Raw genomic sequence first — 22,033 nt, forward strand, 5'->3', positions numbered from 1 at the left:
TGATGCACAGCTACTTTTGGGCAATGACATGTCCGAACTTGGTCCTGCCGTGTCTCGAGCTGCCCCAGAAAGCGGAGCAGAGTAAAACACCCCCGTTTAGATCAACCTTCAGATCTCAGCGACTCTCGAGAGGACTCGGCCACCCGGTCCGTCGGCCTCGGAGAGGCAGCTCTGTGACCTGATCAGCCTCACCTCACCTGCCTCCTTTAGGTGTGTCCTTCAAAGCCTACAGGGCTGTTTACACAGCAACATTATAAAGTAGGGACAAGTGCTTTGTTTTTCTCTCCTTCTTTAAAGGAAGTGTCATGCAAAACGGTGTTAGTGCAGCAGATAGGTTACTGCCTGGGCATTCGGTCCTGGCAATGTGTCACCTCAGCAGATAAAAGCCTGTCCAGGAAGAGATTGGGCCCTTGATACAGAGGAAAATTATCACCTCCTTCTTAATCATTCCCGGCCAAACTCAAGTTAAATTAACTGATTACAACCTGGCTCATGTGGTGCTTCCCAGCCTTTCCCAGCGTGGTTCCTCGCAATATCCCTTGGCGGCTGCGGCTGTGTCACCCCGCCTGTCCCCCATCCACTTTGTGTCGTGGGGAACAGATTAAGACCAAAGATCTTAATTTCTGAGCTGCAGCATACGTGTGTCAGTGCCGGCTGTGTCTGGCACACTGAGTGTAGGAGGTTTTGAGACTTGCAGAAGAAAATGGTGATTTGAGCTACAAGTATTTTCTGAAAATTCATCTTTATTTCTTTGGACAGAGGTGATTCTGAGTGCGGAAAACTGAGGCTTCCTCTGGGGGATCCTGGGCTGGATGGCAACTTTAAAAGTTCTTTGAGTCTTGCTGGGAAAAACAAAATGAGAAGAAAACCTGCTTCTGGCACCTGTTTTGCCCCACAAAGGCAGTGGGGAATCTGCGCTGCTCGGGGGCTCACTCCCCCCCCATGGTGCCCGCTGAGGCTCCGGGACTTTGCTCTTCTCCCCCCAAGGAAACTCTTCTTGCCTTGCCTGTCTTTTCGCAGGCATTGAGCTGCATATTTCCATTCCTTAATGGAGCAGGGCACTGATGTCATGTTCATATAGACGCTTTAATCAGTTTGTGGATGAAGGCAGTGCCATGCATTTAATTAATCTTTGAGGTGGGAGGAGACATCTCCAGTGTTACCTGAGTTTAGAGTGAGGTGACAACTCGTGGCAAGGTCTCTGGTTTTACTAAACCAGTTTTAGGTCTTTACTGTTTGGTTTAAAGTTGACCCGATGGGAACATGTAAGGTGGGGATCCGGTTCATGGGTCCAGCTTGTCAGCATCCTCCAGGCATGGAGACCCATTAGGACCTTCCATGGGATGAATTTTTCCCAGTGACACCCTTTGAAAACAGATTTCCTTGATCGTATTCCCTCCCCAAATCCCAGATCAGCTTTGAAAACTTGAACTGTGGTAGTTCTGGAGGGAGCTTTGCCCAGTCCCATGGAGGATGAAAACAGTACGTTTTGCATCCTTCAATTCAGAGAGGGTAGAAATGGAGCAAAATTTACTGTGGTGGGATCAAACACAACGGTGCAGCGTAGCCTGAGTGGATGCAGTGGCCGGTGGGGATGCCCTGGATGATATCTCCCTCAGGATGATGTGTGTCCCCCCAGGATGATGTCCCCCGGGGTAGTGTCCCAGGGCAGTGTCACCTGCAGGCTGGTGACAAGGCTCCCCCCTGTGGGATGTCCCCACACCGCACACCCATCCCAGCCTGTCCCAGCACCCACCAGTGTCTGGTGGCAGAGCAAGGCTGGGACACTGCCAGTGCTCCGGCGGCCGGTGGACAGGTATGGATGGGACACGTTTGCAAAATCCCCTCCATCCGAGTAGCTCAAGCGGCAGCTGGGATAAAAGCCACCCAGTGATCCCGCCTGCCAGAACAACCTCCGATGGTTTTTTGATGCTCGTTGCTCAGGTTGGCTGGCCCTTCCCTGGGTTTTTCAAGCTGTATTGATTAAAATAAAAAAAAAAAAATCTGTATTGTGGCTCTGTGGTTTGTTTGGCTGCACTCAGAGCGACAAGGAGCAATATTTTAGCAAAATGTCCTTTCAGGGACAGGAAAGCTTGTCTGGACGTAACTACTGGGAAATAATGGAGACCGTATTCAGGGACTCTGCGTTGCACCGGACTTCTGCTGCCTGTGTGAACGGGAGGGAGGGAGGCTGCCCAGGCATCTCTTGTGCACGAAGGCGATCGGTATCACCGCTCCCAGTCCTCACGTGGTGAAACCAAAGTGCGATGAGATGATGAGACTTGCTCAAGGAGTGTGGCCCGGAGCACAGGTTTCCTAAATCCTGCCCGGTTCACCTCCCTGGCAGCCCACCTAGCTTAAATCCCCCACGGTGAGGTTGGCATCGTTAATATACATCAACTGCAGGGTAAGCTGGGTGCTGCCAGTCCAGAACGCCGGCAGGTCTGGCTGGAGGCACCCGGTGCCCGCGGGGAAACCCAGCCCTGCTCCCATCGGTGTTTTGGTTCCTACTTGGCTTATGCAGGAGTTAGCAGTGCCCAGGGGGTTAATCTCAAGGCTCAATAAATTGCCTTTCCAAGGGCTCCAAGTGTGGCACCGTCCCCCGAAGCAGGACCCCTCCCCAGGGACTCGGTGCACGCTGATGCAGGGACCGAAGTCACCGGTGGGTGTTGCCTTTACCTCGGCGTTACAGAGAGAAATAGCATCCCTGCCATTTGAGCATGGCTCTGGATTTATATTTTTTAGCCCGATCTGAATACTGAGTGCTATTTTAGGTTAAGCTCTTTTATTTCCACCTTGGCCGTGCACCGCTGAATGCTTCAGATGTAAAGTTTAGAAAAGCAGGTAAGTTAAAGCTTTATTAGCCCTTTGTAGAGCTAGAAAATAAATGAAGCCAGGGTCAGCGCCATGAGGAGCCAACACTCACGTCGAGGCAGCTCCCGTTTGAAATAGTCTTCAATTATCTATTGAACAGGGAGGCAGATTCCTGCGGCTGATACAGCCACGCCGGTGTCCTGACATTTCCAATTCCCTGGGTATTCGTGAAACGCATTAAAAGAGAAGTAAAAATAAATTGGAGCTCCAGCCGCGCACATTGCGCTTGGGATGTTAAAGCAGCGTGATAATAAAATGGTGCCAGAGGTCTGTTAAAACAGAGACGTGATGATTTTCAGCTGGGTGTGTTAGAAGAGGCGATGCCAGCGTGGACCCAAGTGGGGCGGCACACCCCTGGGAGGGAGCACCATGCCGTGCCGTGCCATGCCATGCTGTGCCGTGCCGCCCCAGGGCTGCCCTGTGGCAGGGGTATGTCTGGGCAGGACCGTGTTTACCATATGGTCACGACAAATCCCCACTCGCTCATGCTGGGAGAAGTTTCCTCCAGGTTTTTCCCTGCTCTGAAGCCCTCAGTAGAGCAAACACCTCCCTTTTTTACATGACCAAGATGTGGGGAGTGCTGGGTGGGCAAGAGCAATTCTCCAGCGGCGCCCGCAGCCTTCCCGCGCCCAGGCTAATATCGTTTTAGCTGTCCCTGTCTCAATCTGGATTAACGCCACCAAAATCATTAGCGTTACTGGGGATGTCTGCCAATGTGGGAGAAATGCAGCTGGCACAAAAGTTGTTTGACGCCTTCTCCCTCGAAACACCCTCCTCCTTCCCACCCTTGCCGCTACCAGGTGAGGTCCATGCCGGAGCTGATGCCCGGCAGCTGACGGCCAGAGTTGGCACGAAGCAGCGCCATGGGCTTGGGTTACCCAGCTCCCACTGAAATAGGAGCCTGGACAGGACAGAAATAAAATGGTCCACGTCAGGAGGAGTGGTGGGGAGGCGGGAGCTGTTATAAAGCCACTATGGAGATATTACAGCACTATTAGCTATTGCTACTCCTGCTCCCTGGAGAGAAGGGTCCCAGAAGCAATCCGGCTGCTCTGGGGCATCCCTGCTGCCTCCATCCCCTGCCCTTGGGCTCAGGCCCAAAAGGGTATGCCTTCACCCAGGGCATCTCACGGCTGATTTCTTCATTGCTAAATGAAACGTGTGATACAGGAGCCGTACATGCGTTTCTTTAACACTTTGAGGTAGTGACTCAGGTGGTAGCAGGGATGGGGGGACCAGCCGTGGTCAGGCGTGACCTGGGGTATCTCCCATGATGAGACAGAAAAAGAAAAACCCAATTCTTCTCTCTGAGGAGGAGAATTATTTCCAGCATCACGAGAAAACAAAGCAGACCAAGAGGGATTATTTTCCCCAAACAAGATGCTGTTTGAAAACACCCACTTGGAGTCACACATCATTTTTTTCCTCCCTGCTTTTTGCAACTTTGCCAAATCCAAAAATTTTGATACTGAGTTGGCTTCTAAATTCACGAGATCAGCTTAAAATTCCTGAGATTGTTGTTTTATTTTGAAAAATCTCATTCTTTTCGTTCAGTGCCTACTGCTGGAGCCCTAAAAGACCCCTTTTTCACGTGTGTCTTTGACCACAGCGGCTAGAAACCCCCTTTTGCTCCCCCCTCCACCTCCTTTTTTCCTGAATCCCCATCGATCGAATGAATTCTGGAGCCGGGCCTCGAAGCAAACACGAAGCATTGTGAGATTTGCAATTGATGGTAGGAGTTGTCAAGAGCTGTTGTCAGCACAGCGTACAAGATGTGCGTGAACCATCCCCAGCAACTGTTCCTTCCCAAGCCAGCTCTTCTGACAAGACAGAAAGCACACGGAGCCGCCTTTCCCGGCACAGATACGCGCCGCAGAAGATGAAACGAGAGCTTACCCTGCTGTCAGTTTGAGCGGCGTTGGGTTTGAGCTGGAGAAACACCCCCGCACACGCACACACCTGCTCCCACACACTCTGGCTCAGCCCCAACCCTCCCCGCGCCGCGTTTCACATTCAAGGCTGAGCGGGTTTTGCTGCCGGGACACGTCTCGGTGCCCAGGATCGGGTTGGGACGGCCGGAGCTTGCCGGGAACCCGCAGAGCCGTGGGGTGGGAGCAGGTGGAGCGGCCGGGGCCGGCCGCCCGTGCTCCGGGAGGACACAGCGGCTTTGTTTGCCTGTGTGCGGTGTGGGAGGTTCCCCCAGCTTGGCACCAAGAAGGTTAGTGCTTTTTAAAAGACTATTGTTTTCACCCTGTGTTTTTGGAAAAAAACAAGGGGGGGAGCTGGGCAGAGGCATGAGATCCACCCTGGCTTCTTCTGCCTGAAGTTTCTGCTGCTGTGGGCACCTCCCCGGCTCGCTCCCGGCCCCCCGACCTCCTCCTTCCCACACATCCGCAGCTCAGATCCCTGATCCCGCTGAGCTTGTGTTCCTGCACATCTCTCCCTTGTTTCTTTCCCTGTTCATCACTTAGTAGGAGAGGTCTCTGCTGCGTCAGGGGCACCACCACCAGCAGAGCAGAAACACACAAAGGTGTGTCCCCAAAGCCAAGACTTCTCCAGCCTTGGCCTTGCACGGGCATCTCAGCTTTCATTGTGGTAAACCAGCCACCCGGCCAAAGCCGATTGCCCTCAGCGCTGCAGAGCTGGACCTAAAGATTTGCTATGAGATGCCTCGGCAGCCACGGTGCTACTGACCCAAATAAGAGAGAACCCCCAAACATGTTTGGAAAAAAACCCCACATGTGCTTTGGGTCTTGGTCTGTGGTATCTGAGCTGGGATCAGCAGGATCTCCAGGCGGTTTTAGCCAGGCTCCGACTGAGATGCAACACACACGTGCCCTTTTCTTAGGAGCGCTGGGTTCAGGGTTTGTCCTCCCTGGCTTTCACTGTTATCAAATGCCTGCCTAACGAGATTTATTGGATCAAATAACTTCTGTATAATAACGACAGGAATGCAGTTTTCCTCTGCTCAGCCAGGGCTCACTGCGACTGTGCGGAGCAATTAGAGGTGACTCACAGGGGCAGGTGGACTTGGCCAGGATCCCGGGAGGGCTGGCCCTGTCCCCGGGATGCAGGGCGCAAGGTTGGCTTCATGGCAATGCTGAGAAAGCTGGTGTCTATCTGTGTATAGTGATTTTTTTGTAACTGGATTAGTATGGAAGGTGTTTTTCCTTTGGAGGAGTTGCAAGGTAATGCCTCATTATGCAAGGGATCCAAACAGCTGAGGGCTGTTGCTAATTGGCAAAAATATTTAAGTTTCCCACCTGGAGCTGGTTGAGTTTGCTGATGGAGTTGTCTGCAGCTCAGCTGCTCACCAGCATGGAGACTGGGGAAGGATCCTAGCTCTGGAGTGGGTGGCTGTCGGTGAGCCTCAGTGCTGGAGGATGCTCTTTCAGGGAATGAAGGTCAGGAGCAGGTTAACACCCAGAAGGTGATTCTTAGGTGCGGGCAAAGTCTTTGGTTCGGCTTGTCTTGTAGCTCCCTTCCTTAGTATAATGACTGGAATGATGAAAATTCACTGTCTCAGCCTTAAATGATGAGCGGCTTCCTGGTCTGCATCCCCAGCTTGCCCCACAGATAAGGGCTGTAATGCTCTTTGATTAAGATAACAGGGAGCCAGACCTGTCCTTGCTCTTGACAAATTTTAATCTCGTGATCCATTTCCTGGGCTGAAGTAGTTTCACACAGCAGCAGAGAGGGATGCTTGTCAACTCAGGGTACTGTAACTACATGTCTTTAAGTCTCTCTTAACTGCTAATGGTGAAAGAAACCGTCTCCACACCCTGCCACAAAGCCCTGTTCCACCTGGGGCAGGTGGGTGAAGGGTGGGAAGGTCTGGCCTTTAACCTTGAGGAGTTTTTCCCTGTGTGCAGCTGCTGTGTACTTTGCTGAAGCTCAACAGCTTTTGCAGTCGGATCCAGGGGTGGGGAACTTGGTTAAAGTGGTTCCTGTCTGTGTAACCTTTTCAGTGGGGTGAGACGTGTGTACACAAGCACTGAGACTTTGGGTTTATGGTGTCAGGCTTTAAATGCAAACAGCTAAATTAGGAGGAGGTTTCATGGGGGCAGTGAGCCCTGCAGCTGCACCAGGAGCAGCTCCGAGCCAAGTGCCTGGACAAATCTGGATCTCCAGAGCTGTAGAGAGTGCTCTCATCTCTTGCATTGCTCCTTAGAGCCATGCTGCTAATCCTTTGTGTCTGTGCAAACACAAGAGGAGAATATCTCTGTTGTTTTCTTGCTCTGGCCAGACCTTCCTTCCCTTCTTCCTGCAAAGTGCAGGCTTGAGGACACAGCCCAGACCTTGAGATTCTGGGAGAACCTGGGGGCACAGATGCTGGCCACTGGCTCAGTTGTGCCAAAGAGGTTTTTTGTGATTTACAGTGTGTTGTGCTGAGCGAGTTGGCAGATGCTCTGAACTGGCAGAGGAGGAGGGAGATCGTCATGTGGAACAAAGTGCTGTCTCCTGGCAAGAACAAGGAGAAAGTCTAGTCTGCGGGCTTACCCGCTGAGTGCAATATGGTGCTTAAAAGTCATCCTGTGGAAAAGTAACGGGTAATCTGGTTGAACGGTATTAGCTGTATGAGTTTCCAGTAGGTGTTGTTGCTCTAAGTGCTGTCTCTGAGTGCCCTCTCCATGAAGGAACCATCATCAAAGCAGATATTTAAATAATGTCAAAGGCTCTTTGACCCCAGTGCCATGCGGGGGTGAGGGGAGGGCATGAGTCACAAAGAAAATAGCACTGTTTTCCTTGTTGCTCAACCTCTCACATTCCTCACCCTTTAAATAAAAATGAGTATTAATAAATCCAGCAGACCCTAAAGAACCCCCTTAGAGTCGGGTTCCAAGGGGAATGAGGACCTCAAAGGAGAATGTGCAAAAAAACTTGGTCATGGAAAGAAAACAGCAGCAACACCGAACTGATGAGTCGTCATTGAAACGGCAGTCTTGGCCCTTTGAATGCCATTGACGTTAAGGAAGCTCTAACTGAAATCACTAGTCCTGCATGCCGTGTGTTTTCCCTTGGTCTCTTGGCCACCTCTGTTTACTTTTCATTGCCACCGAAAGTCACCCGTTTTGTGGCTACGCTGCTATTGTTTAATTGCAGTTCTGACTATTCACATTAAATGTCAAGTGTCAAGCAACCCTTAAGTAAATGAATGCTTTCTAAACACCACCGCAACCATTCGTTTCTGTTTTCTGAAGCCTGTAGCACAGTTTCTGCCTCTCTTTACACCGGTATAAACCTGGAGTAGCCCTGTTGAAGTACACAGAATTATTCCTATTTCTCAGCACAAGTAGGATCAAACCGAAGCTCCAGGGACAGCAGTTTATCTTCCCAGAGTAAGCACTTGTTTTTCTAATATGATTGCAAATTAATTCCAGACATAATGTGATACCATGTAATTGAGAGTCCCCTGAGCTGGTACCAGAGGCTATTTTTGCTGAGCCCTCTGTAGATCAGCAAGGATGTTATTGCACCACCAGTAACAGAGATTTAGGGAATCCTTGCTTGCTTTGAAGGTCTGTGTCCTGTGCTGTTGAAGGTTTCTTTCTCATCCCAGAAAATGAGTGCAATAATAAATTTTTCTTCCTTCTCCCACCTTTCTGCATTCCTATATTGCTTGATATTAGATGGGCCAAAGGCTACGTGTGCTGCAGTTGTCCCAGGGTTGATTGGATCTTGACAGGCTAAAGAGAGAAAAAAGCTGTGGAGAGGGTGCTGCAGCCCTTCTCCTATCTGGGGTGCTAACTTGAGTATTTCCTCAGGCCAACCAACAATTTTTCATGGAATTTGTAAGCAGGGACTTGTCTCTGAGACCTCTAACCTACTGTTGGACAGGACTGAAGCAGGCCAGCAACTTCCCATCTTACTCACGCCTGCTGCCAAGCTGGGGGTTTAAAAGCTTAGGAGCTACTAGCATACAAAATTTGCCCCTCGGAGTTCCCCTGAAACACTCTTTTGAGTGACACAGGGAAAGGGACTGAAGTCTCCAGGCTGCTGTGAAGGCAGTCGGGGGGTGCCTGGGGGGTCAGTGCAATCTGGGGCTCCAGGATTCTGCAGGATACAGGTGTACGTGCTGACGGAGAGGGGCTGTGTGCTGGCCAGGGGGACCTGTGGGGGCCTGGGGTAACTCTTCCTAACCTGGCCGTGCTCTTTAGATGCTGTGGCAATGCAAAGTGAGAAGGATGCTAGTAAGAGTTGCAGTGTAAACCCTATTTCTGCAAGGCTCGAAGACAGCTGATCGGAAGAAACCTGTTTATTGTGAGGTTTAGGAAAACAATTTTTATGCAAATTCCTTTTTTAGGCAAGTAATGGGGTTGATACAGAACTTGGAATATGATGTTTTAAGAATACAAATACATAGCATCTTGTTCAACAAACACAAAACAAACTTCTTTCCCAGGGAACGTTAAATGAGCAAATGTTTGCTAAAATAAATGGGAAAAAAAACATGGGATGGGGGAAACAAAACAAAACAACCCAACTTGGAAGCCAAAACCCCACTGAAGAAGCAGTAGTCACATCTTCAATTTTATGCTCAGGCTGTACTTTCACTTTGCTTTTCCTGTTCGATAGCTGCCAGAAAAACGGAGGAAACAAAAACATCATCAATAAACATTATAATGATTCTGCAGGATACAGATTTCTACAGTCATTCTTAACGCCGGGGATGGTAAGTCCCCACTTGCTTGCTTTGGCCACCCTTGCAATGCCAACCCATTCCCACGTCTGCATAGCTAGTAGGGTGCAATTCATGATATGCAAACCTTCTCTTGTATTTACAGCTTTAGCATTGGTAGGGATAATAAAACAAGGGAAAAACAGGTATCTTGTGTCAAGGGACAGTGTGTCTCCATGGCTATCAGTACTGACACATCCAACGTGGTTAGTAATACTCTTCTGCACGAAAACACTCACAACGTCTGGTCCAAATGCAGAGAAATGCCATTTTCACACCGAAAGTGGAATGTGAATCACAACCCTCATCTGGCTGCCCGTGCACAGCACTTGGACAGGAGAAGACCCTGCATGAGAAAAGCCCAGGGGTGCTTTGCTAAGGAAGATTGCCTGTTAGGCAAGGATGATGATGGGTTTCTCTTGCAGCCTTATTCCCAGAGAAGGAGCCTGGAGCTCTCCTGGCCAGGGCTGACAGCAGGTACCAGTGGGAGGCAGCAGCTTATCTGCCTGGTAACACGTTAAATCCAGAGCCCAGGCACCTTCTGGGGATCCTGCCTGGCCTGCCAGGAATGTGCAAGTGTTCCTCTGTGCGTCTGTGCCTCCAGAGAGGCTGGTAACATGGTAATTACAAACAGTTTGATCCTGTTACCTGCAACCAGCAGAAAAACTGGTCTTGCTTTTAGCAGAAGCAAGAGCAATCCCATCAGAAAGGATTTTTCAGACAAAATGCACCATCGGTTGTAACTACTTGTATCCTTAGAAGCCCAGCATAGAGTACAAGTCTTAGTATTATCCCCAGTTAAAGTCAGGGATGAGTTTGAGCCTGTAATCCTATGATTAGTATTCATTTTGCATATGAACTGCAATACAGATTGCATCCTTGCTACTTGTAGTTCAAATAGCCTCATAAGCACTTACTTTCTTTAGTGGGCAATGGATTTTTCTCTCTGGTTTCTGTCTTCTTCAGCTTGGTCTTGTCAAATGTTTCAATTTCTGCAAAATCTGGTTTGTCGGACATGATGGGTCCTGACAAAGAAAGGAAAAACACACCCGTGGCTTCATCAGCTAGTGCTCTGATATCAGCCATCTGCAAAGCATTTTCTGCTTGAAAGAAAAAAATATGAAAATACCATAAAAATGCTTATTCAATCCCCCCCTCCCCCAATCTAACACCTCAATCTGGGACCTCTCCCTGAGGCTTGGCTCTTTCAGAGCAAAAGAGGAAAGGCATAAATAGAATTTTATCTAGATTTCTCAGATGAAATTTCTAAAAATCATATTTTGCACATGGAAACAAGAACATCTCAGTAAAGAAAAGACAATGCATTAATTGCCAATAACCCACAGTGCCTCCTGATGTAAACCTCTATTTTAAGAAATGCTGCTAACCAGAAAGTCTACAATAAACCCCAAATCCAATATGAACAAAGAGCTTCAATTATGATTTTGTTTTAATTAATAGGATTTGTCTTTAATTCTGAGCACCCTATTCTGAGTGCATACATACCCCGGTATCTGGATGAGCTGCTGTGGACACTTGTGCTTAACAATAGAGGACCGGTTCACCCAGCCCTTTGTTTGCTCTCGCACTCAATATCCCAGTCGCAGGCTCAATGGGTTTGATTGTACTCTATTATAAGACAAATCCACAAAGCACACCGGCATTCAACACTTCACCTGTCAAAACTTCCCTAATCCAATTCCTGTTTTTAATAGAAATTCAAGTTAAAATCCAGCCTGGGCGTTATTCCCCTGATTTCAGTGGAGTTTCCCATCAAGGCGAGGTTTGGCCCGGAGATGGCTTATACAATTAAATTTTTTCCTTCCTGAAGACAATCAGATTTCATTGCTATCTGTACTGAGACAACAGAAGTAAATATTCACAGGAAAAAAAAAAAAAAAGAAAAGCTACTAAAACCACATGGCATTACCGTCTGGCTGCTCTCTCCTCAGCTGCTTGGTGGCCGTCTGAGGCAGTGTGAGTTGAAAAAGGTCAGGGTAATCCCTCCTCTCCTCTCCTCTCCTCCCCCCGCCCGAGCCCATCGCTATTAATATTGATTAGTTTAGTGCCGGGATTGCTCAGCGTTTAGGGAAAGGACAGATTGCTGCTGCAGAAAGTGCATGAGGGAGGGAAATGGGGAAACTGTCAAAATCCATCTCGATTTTTTTTTTCTTTTTTCTTTTCTCCTCATTTACAAAGACAATAATATTTAATTTTCCCTCCCTGCCCTTCTTTTACAATGCTGAGGTTCCGAGTTAAGGTGAGATTTGGAGTTCCTTTAAGGGCTGGTGCTGCAGTTTGTGGGGAGTTTTTAGCTGAATTCAGCAAAGCACCTGGGGATTGTCCCCCAGCTGCCCAGGCTGGCAGAAGGACGTGCTCGGGAGGACTCGAAGCACAGGCGTGGTACGACTGCCGCAATCGAGGGCCAAATCTGAGATAAGCAATGGTCTGAGCACCACGCCGGTGTCCGGGAATGTGTCCTGAAAGGAAGAACAATGAATCCTTCATTTGCTCCCATTTTGGTAGCTACCAACCCACTTGCTGGCATCTCCCTCAGCCTGATAGGACGTGGCTCTGCTAGCCAGACCGGGCAGCTGCCCGCAGCTGACCTTCCTGCCTTCACTTTGCAAGAAGCCGTGTTTGGCCGTTCCCTGTCCTCCACCCATCCCGATGGCGTGGACCATGCTGGACTCGCTGGCAAGGAACATCTTCAGCTGTAGCAAAGGGAGAATGTGCTGTAGGTGCCAAGTGATGTAATTCAGAAAAAACTTCAAAATGGCTATTATCCCTCGCCTGTATTTGCAAAACGCATTTTGTATTGGATGTGGGCACTACCTGTAGCCACCTCCTAGAGCTGCTGCTGTTGAGGGCTGTGGACATCCCTGTGGCTGTGAGATGGTTCCAGCTATGCAGCACAAAACTACTTGGGGGGAATAATTTTTCAAGGCCCTCAGGTTTGGGAGGGAAGAGCTGTGCACATCCTCCTAGATGCTGGCGTGGCTTTCCTCTTGTGTAACTTTGCATGGCTGCATCTGAATTGCTTGTCTAGACGCCGTGATAGTCAATAGAGAGGCAACTAACTCGGGAAAAAATTAATTGTGCCCTAGGAACATCTGGGTTTCTCCACTGACTGTAAAGGGAGCCTGGACAACAAGCTCAGGGAGACAGAGACATCTCACAGCAGATTGAGAGCCCTGGCAAGGTGCTGTGGATCTTTCTGTTGGCATAATAGGCTTAGGTAGAGTGAGTTTGAGTCTGATATGTGTGCATGGAGAAAATGGTTTTGATGTGTTTAAATGTGTTTTAAGGACGTCTTCTTACAATGTTTGTTTAAATTAAAATAATGAACAGGTTTGCAGTTGGACTAGATGATCTTAAAGGTCTTTTTCAACCTAAATGATTCTACGAAATTCAGAAAAAGATGATTATTTTTACTCATCAGCATTTGTAAAGGTGGTTCCTTTTCACCCAGTGATTCTTTCCTTTATCCGTCCTGTTTTCCGTATCTTCAGAGAATGCAGGGGTTGCTGCGTGCCCTGGTAAACACCACTCTGAGAGCAATTTTTCTCTGTAGCCTTGTCTGCAGTTTCTGAAATAAGGGAGAATGGTGGAAAAACCTGCATAACGCTACTCAGCTGGAGCTCCAAAGAGATGGTCTGGGTCCCACTGAGTTCAGCTCTGTGCAAACCTGGCTGTGCTGCTTCTGGACCTAAGATTGTCCTGGCAGCAGTGTAGCTACATTTTTGTTATGTTGAAAGCTCAGTCAACTTGTGTAGGCTGGCTCGGTTACCTCTGCATCTGCACTGACTGTCCACGCAAAATCAATGTGTGTACATACCAGTCATATTTAGCATCAGGACTCTGTTTCCTTGCTTCCATCCCATTAGTCCAATCAATTGTCAAAAATAGAAAGCTGTGTTCTTCACTGAAAACCCCTGGGAACAAGCAGGAAGGCAGCTACTGGGTGAATATTCAGTGTAAGCTGTAGCTGAGATTTGGCACTGAACCGTCTTAGTGTCTGTTTAAAGAGAGTGCATTAACCTCTTCTTGTTAGGCTGGACACCAGATTTAGAAGATCAGAAAAGACTTTAAAACACAATCTGAATGATTCATGAATGCAGGCAGTTCATGAGTTTCAGTTTTTTAAATATTTGCCTATTTTTACAAGTAACAATTAGAATTCTTATTATGAAGAGAGACTACAAGGGCAAAACCTCTTAAACTTTTAGACTGGCACAAATTCTCTCAGATGTAGAGAGCAATCAAAGTGTTCGGGACAGCGAGGCAGAAGATTCTTGCTTCTGGCTTTCTATGTACCTCTGTGTACCTATGCACAGTCACGGGCTCAGCCCCTAGCATCCACAGCAGAGCTCAGGCTTTTCTAAACATGCTAAGACAGGGTGGGCATGCTTGTTTTTTCACCACCACCATTTTAATTGCCTGATTAATTGGCAGACCTAGTATTAAAAACAGTTTGAGGCGAGTTGTTTGGGTTAGTCCATGTAACATAATGATGAGAAATTGTATGTTCTCACTGTCAGCTCAAATCAGTAGATACTCATCTCCATAACGAACATCTTGACCATTGCATAAAGTGTCTGTCAAGTTTCTGTAGCTTGTAAGTTCAGTACTGTGGTCAAACACAGCTCATGCTGGATTCAAACCCTATGTTTACACTCTGTGCAGGACAGACAGCCATGTATAGTTTTCATATGGGAAGTTTGGAGTTTGGCCTGAGGGCATTGCGTCCTGCTTTGAGATAAGGCTGGTCACAGGATGGAAAGATGGGTAGGTGATACTTCATTCAGATGCCTTTTACTTTCACTGGGAACTGGGATATTCCTGCTAATATGAGCAGTGAAGCAAATATTTGACAGAAGGCTTTTAATGGCAGGATTTCAGCCACCGCCTTCAGTATGGGGAACGTGGCAGTTACCTGGCCTAGGAATGACTGGCAGCAATGAACCTCAACGGTCTTTGAGGTGCACAGGGGCAACTGAATGATCCAGCATATAGAAGTGAGAAAAACCAGCAAGCCAGCGTAGCAAGCAAACTACAGGATCTTTACAGATCCTGTACACACAAAGCACGTAAAGCCACATTGGTATGGCCGTGTCTGGAAAGCTGCCTCAGTGCACAATCGAAATTGCATTTTATTTCAATCTGCTGCCAAAGGATGAAGGGCTGAGTCAAACCTGCCAGGACTGACACCTCTGGTACCAGTGAGTCACCTGCCACTGACAGCATTAAACCATGCCTGGCAGCGCAAGCCACCGAGTGTCTGTCAGACACCCACAGAGAAACAGGGGAAAACAAATACTCGCTACCAGGATGCAGTAACAGGTGAGAGGAAATGTTTAAAGGGAGCTCAAGTGCAAAGAAAAATTCAGAGGGGAGTGTGAAAAGTGAGGCTGGGAGGTTTGGAGCCTGCTGCCACTCGGCTTTTTCCCTTGGCTGTTGTCACTTGGAAGCAGTGAGCCCAGCCTGCATGGGGCTGGGGCTGCAGGAACACATATATATATATATATATATATATGTCTGTAAAAGGGCTATAGCCTTTCACGGGCTGGGGGAATGCTGTGCTCAAGTTTGACACAAGAGGTGCTCTGGAAATGCCAAGTTTCATGGAGACTAGGTGGGCAACTGCAGGAAGAAGGGGTTTCTTTCTCTTCCGTGCAACAGTGGGAATCAGATCGCATCTATTTCTATATGGAGCTGAGGAGGGACAAAGCACCCTAATGTGAGCAGCCGGTTAGAGGAACAGACGCTCGAGCAGATCAGTGTCTGTAGCTGAGCCAATAAGCTGACACAACTGATTTTATAATCACATTAGTGCTGTCTCGAAATAACACACCCACTCAAATATAACAGTGATTTCATTTTCAAAATGTTGTGGTATTTTTGGTGCTAAAGGTAGGGGATTAATTTTTCAAGGTCAAAAGCTGGGCTGGAATCTGCAAGCATCCCAATTCCTTTAGGTCTCTATGAGCACTGAGCACCTTCCAGAAAGGTAGCAGGATTGGGCGTGTTATAAGCTATCCTTAGAAGGTTTCCCGTCCTTAGGGGAACAGAAAAAAAAAAAGACTACAGCTTCACTGAAAGGGTTTTCTTAGTTCTCTTTGTGCCTTTTGTTCCGTCTTGCTGCCAAAAAAAATATCCATGTTTGGGAACAGAGACAGGTTCCCAGGCTAAGAGACAATGAATCCTGGGGGTGTAAGGAAGGCAATGATCTCTCTTTGGCAGAGTGTCTGCTGTAATGCTGCACTGCTCGTGTGTAAATACTCAATACTTGTCTTGTATTGTATGTTTTATCGTTACCTAAGGTGTTTCATTTTCCTCACTGAGACCGTTGAACCTTAAGGGTAGGTGTGTACAGAGGATTGAGGGGAGAGGAGAGGCAAGGCTAGTTGTAGGTAGTCCTTCTGCTTTGGCTATTTTTTCCAACCCCATCTTTTCCAAATAGCTCTGGAGTTTAGACAGTCTATACTAGAAGTCCCATTGCAGCAAAGAGCAAAGAGAGAAAACATAAGCTAGTGGGAGTGGAAATTTCCTCTCTCCCTCTTTTTTGGTCTTATAAAACTCAGTATGGGGGTGAATTTTTAAAAGTTTAACCAGATGGAGATTCTTGCAACTTTCTCGAGAACTGACCCAAAAGTGTGGCTTCCAGCATAAAGTACTTGGCTTTGGCCTGGCCTTTTCTAGCAAAATGTGGTGACACATGCATGCATTATTAAAGGAAAAAAAATTAATACAAAATGTCCATGCACATGCTTCTCCCAAAGACAGGGTGGGGAAAGAAGCATGTGATGTATCAGTCACATTAGTTAATATGCTATAGAGCACATGACAGTTTGTGATGAATACTGGTCTAGAAACACTAGTTTAGCATGTAGCATGACTTCCAGTCTTTACTAACAGTCTTTTTTTTAATCTCCTTTCTGTCTCTGGACAGAAGCATCTCTTGCAAGCAGCAGCACTTAGGGAGAGTAAGACAGAGAAGTCTTGGGTGAGTGTTGGGAGTGTGCTCAAACGTGGCTCTTCTCAGTGCAGCTGGCTGCCCTGGAATGAAACGATCCACTGTTGGATTTCTCATGCTCTTTGCTTTAAACAAAAGGAAAATCACCATTGCATATGAAGATTAAATTGTGGCACCCAGTGTGCAGCAAATGGACAACCAACATAATCCAAGATAAGGTAATCAAAGATAATAAAATCCAGAGATCTTCTAACCTGATATTAACTTAAGATTTCCTTTTTGTCCAGAGGAAAAAGGACAATAGGTGGGTCTGTCGTTACAGTCCATGTTGTGCTGGAGTAGATACGGAGGCGCGGTATCCTTGACTTCTGGGACAGAGGGTTGTGGTGTAGTTTTGATGAGTGCCTAACGAGCACTTCTCTTTGTGTTGCCAAATTATTCCACTTTCAATAGCCTGGGACCTCCTGGCAGCTTAAGTAGGTTTTATGTTTTGGGGAAAAGAAGATAAACCCTGAAGTTTTTCTGCTTAAGGAAACAAGGCTGCTGTAGCAGAGGAACAGACTAAGGCAGCGAAGTATCTTTTCTAGCTGATCTCCGTGAGCAATTTCCAGAATAAAAACTTGTATTTCTACTTGAAGGGATTCATACATCATCTTTTCCAAAAATCATTTTCCAATTTTATAAGCTGTTATCCAGAGTAAGCCAAACACATAGCTATTATACACGTATGTACAAGGTCAACAATTATGTAAGAAAGTGGTAATCAGCAAGTTCCACATCTGTTAACTTCTGCCTGTTTAAATGAAAACTACAAGTATGCTATGTTAAATGCTGGTTTTCTTCTCTAAAATGTAAAAAAAAAAAAAAAAAAAGGGAGACTATTTTCCTCTCACGGCATCTGAAGTGAACAGCTATCTCTTCAGAACCTGACCAAACTAGAACGTTTACAATGACCACTTTTATGGCTTATTTCTTGCAAATATATATAAAGTGTAGAAATCAGTTGCAGTCTTATTAAGGCTATGTCTTCATAACAGGGTTAACTTGAGCTCTGTACACTCAGACTGACTCCTCTGGAGTTAGTATACTTTGAGTGTGAGTGACCACACCATGAAATAACATGGGAGCAGCAGAGAGTGATTGTGTTGGCAGCAGATAAATTGTGCTAACTTGAACTGTAGCCTTTCCCCAACTCAAGGTAAAAGCACCACGGCAGCTCCAGTATAGATCCTTGTGAGCGCAACGAACAGGAGTTCAAAAGGGCTGGTGGGGACATTCAAGCTTTAATTCAACTTAACTTTTAAGTGGAGACTAGCTTTAGGGCATGAGTTCATGTCTGTCTGCAGCCCAAACTGGTGAGTGCAGAGAAAAGCCAATAGGAAGTAAAAACCGAAAGTGTGCAATATTGTAATTTTCGCTTGTCTGATGCATACATTGAATGATTTTTCCCTTTGGATGAATACTAGCTTGCATAAAATTCAAATAACTCAGCTGTCTACAGATGGGGGGGGGGAGTGTGGGAAGGGGAACAGAAGGAAGGAAATGGAACTGAGAAGATTGAATTAACCTTTCAATGTCTTGAATTTCAAGAAGGGAATTATCTCATGTTAAGTCTGCAACCATGCAATTAAAATGTGAACAAGCCTTAAAAGCCACGTTTGCCCCATATTCCTAGATCTCTACTTTAAAGACAGATCTTCCAAAACCAAGATTCAGATCCAAAAAGTATTCAAAGGTAGGAAAAAAATCTTATGCTGTAAATGATTATTTCAATCACAGAACCCTGGTAGAAAAATGAGTAAAAATGTCTGACATTTACATAGAACATGTGCCTTTGATATTGAATTCAGTTTAAAAAAATCCTTACATATGTGTCTAGTAATGGCAGACAGTCTTTGAAAAGATGAATGGTTTTCTCTGTGCTGGAGTTTCTGTTTCCATAAAATAGATTCTTTCACTTGTTTTCTTGAGTGTTGTGAAGCTTCATTTGATAATACAGGGCAAAGCTTTAAAAATGGACTTTGATTCTTAGGTGCCCTTTTGTACACTGTGAGTCAGAAGAACTGGGTACTTCCTGATTCGAGAGCCTCCATGGAGAGTTATGGATGTCCAACACAGCCAAGTGTCTTGTGCTGGGCATCCTGAAACAGAATGTTTGTTAGAAAATTTTATAAGGCTGGAAAAAAGGAACAAAGTAAAGATGCAGTCTGGGGACATGTCTCTGTTTCTGGATTAAATATGCAGGAAAGGAAAGCATTTTGCAGAGCAACCAGCTGGGAAATGGTACTGTTTGCTAATTCTTCTTTGGTGTTGAAAGGACTCACGTTTGTCAATATTTTTGCAAGGTATCAATAAGATCCATTTAAGACAAAAATTGAGCACTTCCAAGTCCAGGAGAGTATATCAAATAATTTGTTTGGAGATGGACAACTAAAACCAAAAGCAAATACTTTGCTGACACACAGATAATTTTCCCTCCAAGTAAAAACTGCTGGCATATAATATACAGGTATTACAGCAGTGTCTTGCTTTGCTATGCACCAGATTTCCATTTCCTTCTGGTAAGATAATGACCCAGTATGAAGGTAAATGATTGCATGGCAGGCTATCAACCTTCAAAGGATTGGACGGCATTGCAAAATTGATTCAAGTTCTGGACTATTCTAGCTCAGTTTGTACTAAGGCTTGTGCAACAGTAAGCACAGTTGGGATACGGCTATTTTTCTTTCATTTGCTTCGATTTCTGATGAGGAGTAATGCAGGGCTGTTTCTGGAGCTAGACTTAATTGGAAACTAAAGCGTTCAGAGAATATTTATTCTAAAGTCATTCTAGGTCAGGACTGACATAGGGGACGCATGAAAGAAATATGGCTCCAGTTCTTCTGCAACATATACTGGTAATAATGACTTATGCTCATGAATAGCTCTCCCTGAAAACAAGGGAATTACGCTAGTAATATTTTCAGATCTACTGAGTTACTTTGCGAGCACCTAGCAGCAGAATCTCTGCAAAACTTTTAGGCTGAGCAACTTAGCTGGACTTGTAAGATAGCACATGGAGCTACAGAAGTGTTTCACCCTTCATGGTGTGGCTCTGGACATGGATTTACTGATGAGACAGGGATGCTATGGCACTCTGGCTCTTTGGTCCTAGGAGCCAGACGCTGACCAGACGCATCTGCCAAGCTCCTGGAGCTGTGCAGCAGCTGGGGAATGGGTCCTTCTTCTTGTGAGCAGCCTCACACTGGGGCCTTGTCACTGTGCAAGGCATTGTCATATGTCCTGACATGTGGGTGGGACTGTAGCCATGCACCTGCACAACCCGTGCTCATGCGGGGGCTGCTCTGCATGTGCCTGCGGGTTCGGCGGGGGTATACGAGCCTGTGCGAGCTCCGCGCTGTCTTGTCTAGACTGCTGAAGCTGGGCTGGGTGTCTGAGCTGTGCGGCAGTCTGCGTATCATGTAAGTGGGAGAATTACAAAATGCTACTGTAAAATTTGAGCTGTGCCCTGAGATAGTGGAAAATGGATGGGGACAGCTACCATGTTGCTCCGTTGTAATTTTTAGCAGTGATCTGAGAGGCAGACACCCTTAATAGCTGTATTTTGGGGGTGAAACCACGCACCTCCCGTCCCCCCATATCTACTGTCTTAGAAAAGTGGCTAAAGCACCAGGACTCCCAGGTTCTCCTCAACCTTTCAGAAATAGGCAGCGAGAACACAAAGTGAGCAGGAAAGACTAAAATGGCAGCCTGGGACTGCATATGTCTGCCCCCTGCAAGGAACATTGGAAGCATTTGAAAGGAGGTAGGATAAGCTGGCACGAAATGGCGTACTCGGAGCCAGTTCAGTGGAGGGAAGCCACTGTCTTGGACTCAAAACCAGCGAACAGGTGCTGTGCAGCGCCTGCCTACCTGCCTGCCTCTGCTGTCTGTCTCCTCTCGCCGCGTGTGTTTTCTGTGTCAGGTTTCTTGCAGTTTTATTCCTGTCAACTGGCCAACATATCTGCTGAAGAGCCAGCTGGAGTCCGCTCTCTCCCATGTTTCATCAACAAAATTGCCAGCTTGTTCTGATTCAGTATCTTTATTGTTGTTGATGAGGCTAAATGAATCCGAAAGAACACAGCTATGTATACAAAATACAAATTCAGAAACCTCATCCTGATACGAGGAAATTTTATTAGCTCTTCAAGGGGAGAAATCTGCTGTGAAAGCAGGCCGACAGCAAATACAGACCTCCTGAGAGGTCGCTTCCCCTGACCCCGGACATTTTATTGTTTTTGTATGGCACCTCCTAATGATACCAAGTCTTCTAGCAGGAAAATGCAGTTTTAGATCTGATTAAAAACCAGGCTAATTTTCTGTGGGATTGTGACTCTCTCTTCTTCAGATTCTAAATGTAAATCCTCTTAATGAGTCTTATAAATATATCTCTAGAGAAAATTTAGAGTCCATGTTGGAAAACCTGCAACAAACGCCTCCCAGCTAATGGCAATATGGAAGTTTCGATTAATCCCACCCTACTTCTATCGTTTTTTTTCCTTTCCCATATTCTTTGTCAGTTTTTCATGGGAAGAAAAGCTTTTCCTGAGAGGATTTTTACTAACTAGATCCAAATTTCCTTAAATGCTTTATTAAACCCACCACCTATGGCTGCTGGCACTGCATGACAGAAAAAGCTGTTGTAGTTTCAACGTGGCATGTGGGAACCACAGACTGTCAGGCACGGCTTTTAACACTTCTGGTGTAAGCTCGCATCTTCTCACTAACTTATGCTAACTTAGTTTAAGGGTGCTAAATTTTGTATTTCAGAATGCATTAGCTCTTTGTCAGAGGGCACTTCGTTACTTCTGGCGCGCTTACAGTTGGGAAATGTTTGGGAGCGCTCGCTTTTGACGCTTTAATTCAGAAAATTGACGGGAAATATTTTAATACGGTTACGAGAAATGCAAAACCGTAGCGGAGCAGGAGGTGACACTAACGGCTGTGGCCGCTCTCCGGGCACCCCCGAGCCCGCACGGGCCGAGGCAGGCGGATGGCTGAGTCACTGTAAGATTAAGAAGAGAAGAAAAAAAAAAAAAAAAATTAACCCTTGGGTCATTGCTCGTTGTTCCTGGGTGCGGCGTGGCAGCGGGTGAGGCTCCGGGCAGCCCGGGGCCATAACGGACTACTGCCCCCGGCCGCCAGCCCCCTTTTCCTCAGGCGGCTTTTCCCGCCCAGGGGCCTGAGAGGAACCGTCGCCCACGGCGGGAACCGGCTTCCCCCCGCATCAGCGCGGCCCCGCCCCTCCACCACCACCACCACCAGCGACCCCTCCCCGCCCCGCAGCACGTGACCCCCGAGGGAGGGGAGGGGAGGGGGGGGCCGCGCGCGCTGCACCTGTCAGTCAGCGCGTCACTTCCGCCAGTTGCCGCCGCTACCGTTGGGGACCCCCAGCTGGCGGTAGGCGCGCTCGGACGGCGGAGCGGCTCTGCGGACGGACGGCGCCCGGCTCGGCAGCGCGGCGG

General features: G+C 47.1%; 1 protein-coding gene and 2 long non-coding RNA genes across 4 annotated transcripts; all 3 read right to left on the bottom strand.

The window, feature by feature from the left end:
* Positions 1-1,274: 1,274 nt before the first annotated feature.
* Positions 1,275-4,959, bottom strand: LOC115334148. Its single transcript, XR_003921050.1, has 3 exons — positions 4,771-4,959; positions 1,757-3,775; positions 1,275-1,365 (listed from the first exon to the last, which is right to left on the bottom strand). It is a non-coding gene; the product is annotated as an uncharacterized LOC115334148 (long non-coding RNA).
* A 4,156-nt stretch (positions 4,960-9,115) lies between these two features.
* Positions 9,116-11,552, bottom strand: LOC115334130 (thymosin beta-12-like). Of its 2 annotated transcripts, XM_029997966.2 has the most exons (4): positions 11,484-11,499; positions 11,060-11,182; positions 10,471-10,578; positions 9,116-9,450 (listed from the first exon to the last, which is right to left on the bottom strand). In XM_029997966.2, the coding sequence occupies exons 3-4, from the start codon at positions 10,568-10,570 to the stop codon at positions 9,413-9,415; spliced, it is 138 nt and encodes a 45-aa protein (XP_029853826.1). In that variant the 5' UTR covers positions 10,571-10,578; positions 11,060-11,182; positions 11,484-11,499; the 3' UTR covers positions 9,116-9,412. The 2 variants fall into 2 exon arrangements, with proteins under 2 accessions (XP_029853826.1, XP_029853825.1); XM_029997965.1 differs by lacking the exon at positions 11,060-11,182 and having other exon boundaries at positions 11,484-11,552.
* Positions 11,553-18,425: 6,873 nt separating this feature from the next.
* LOC121232524 lies at positions 18,426-22,021 on the bottom strand. The gene is made up of 3 exons (XR_005931115.1): positions 21,906-22,021; positions 20,442-21,573; positions 18,426-18,670 (listed from the first exon to the last, which is right to left on the bottom strand). It is a non-coding gene; the product is annotated as an uncharacterized LOC121232524 (long non-coding RNA).
* Positions 22,022-22,033: the final 12 nt, after the last annotated feature.

Source organism: Aquila chrysaetos, chromosome 22 (genome assembly GCF_900496995.4).
Source record: "Aquila chrysaetos chrysaetos chromosome 22, bAquChr1.4, whole genome shotgun sequence".
Lineage (NCBI taxonomy): Eukaryota > Metazoa > Chordata > Aves > Accipitriformes > Accipitridae > Aquila > Aquila chrysaetos.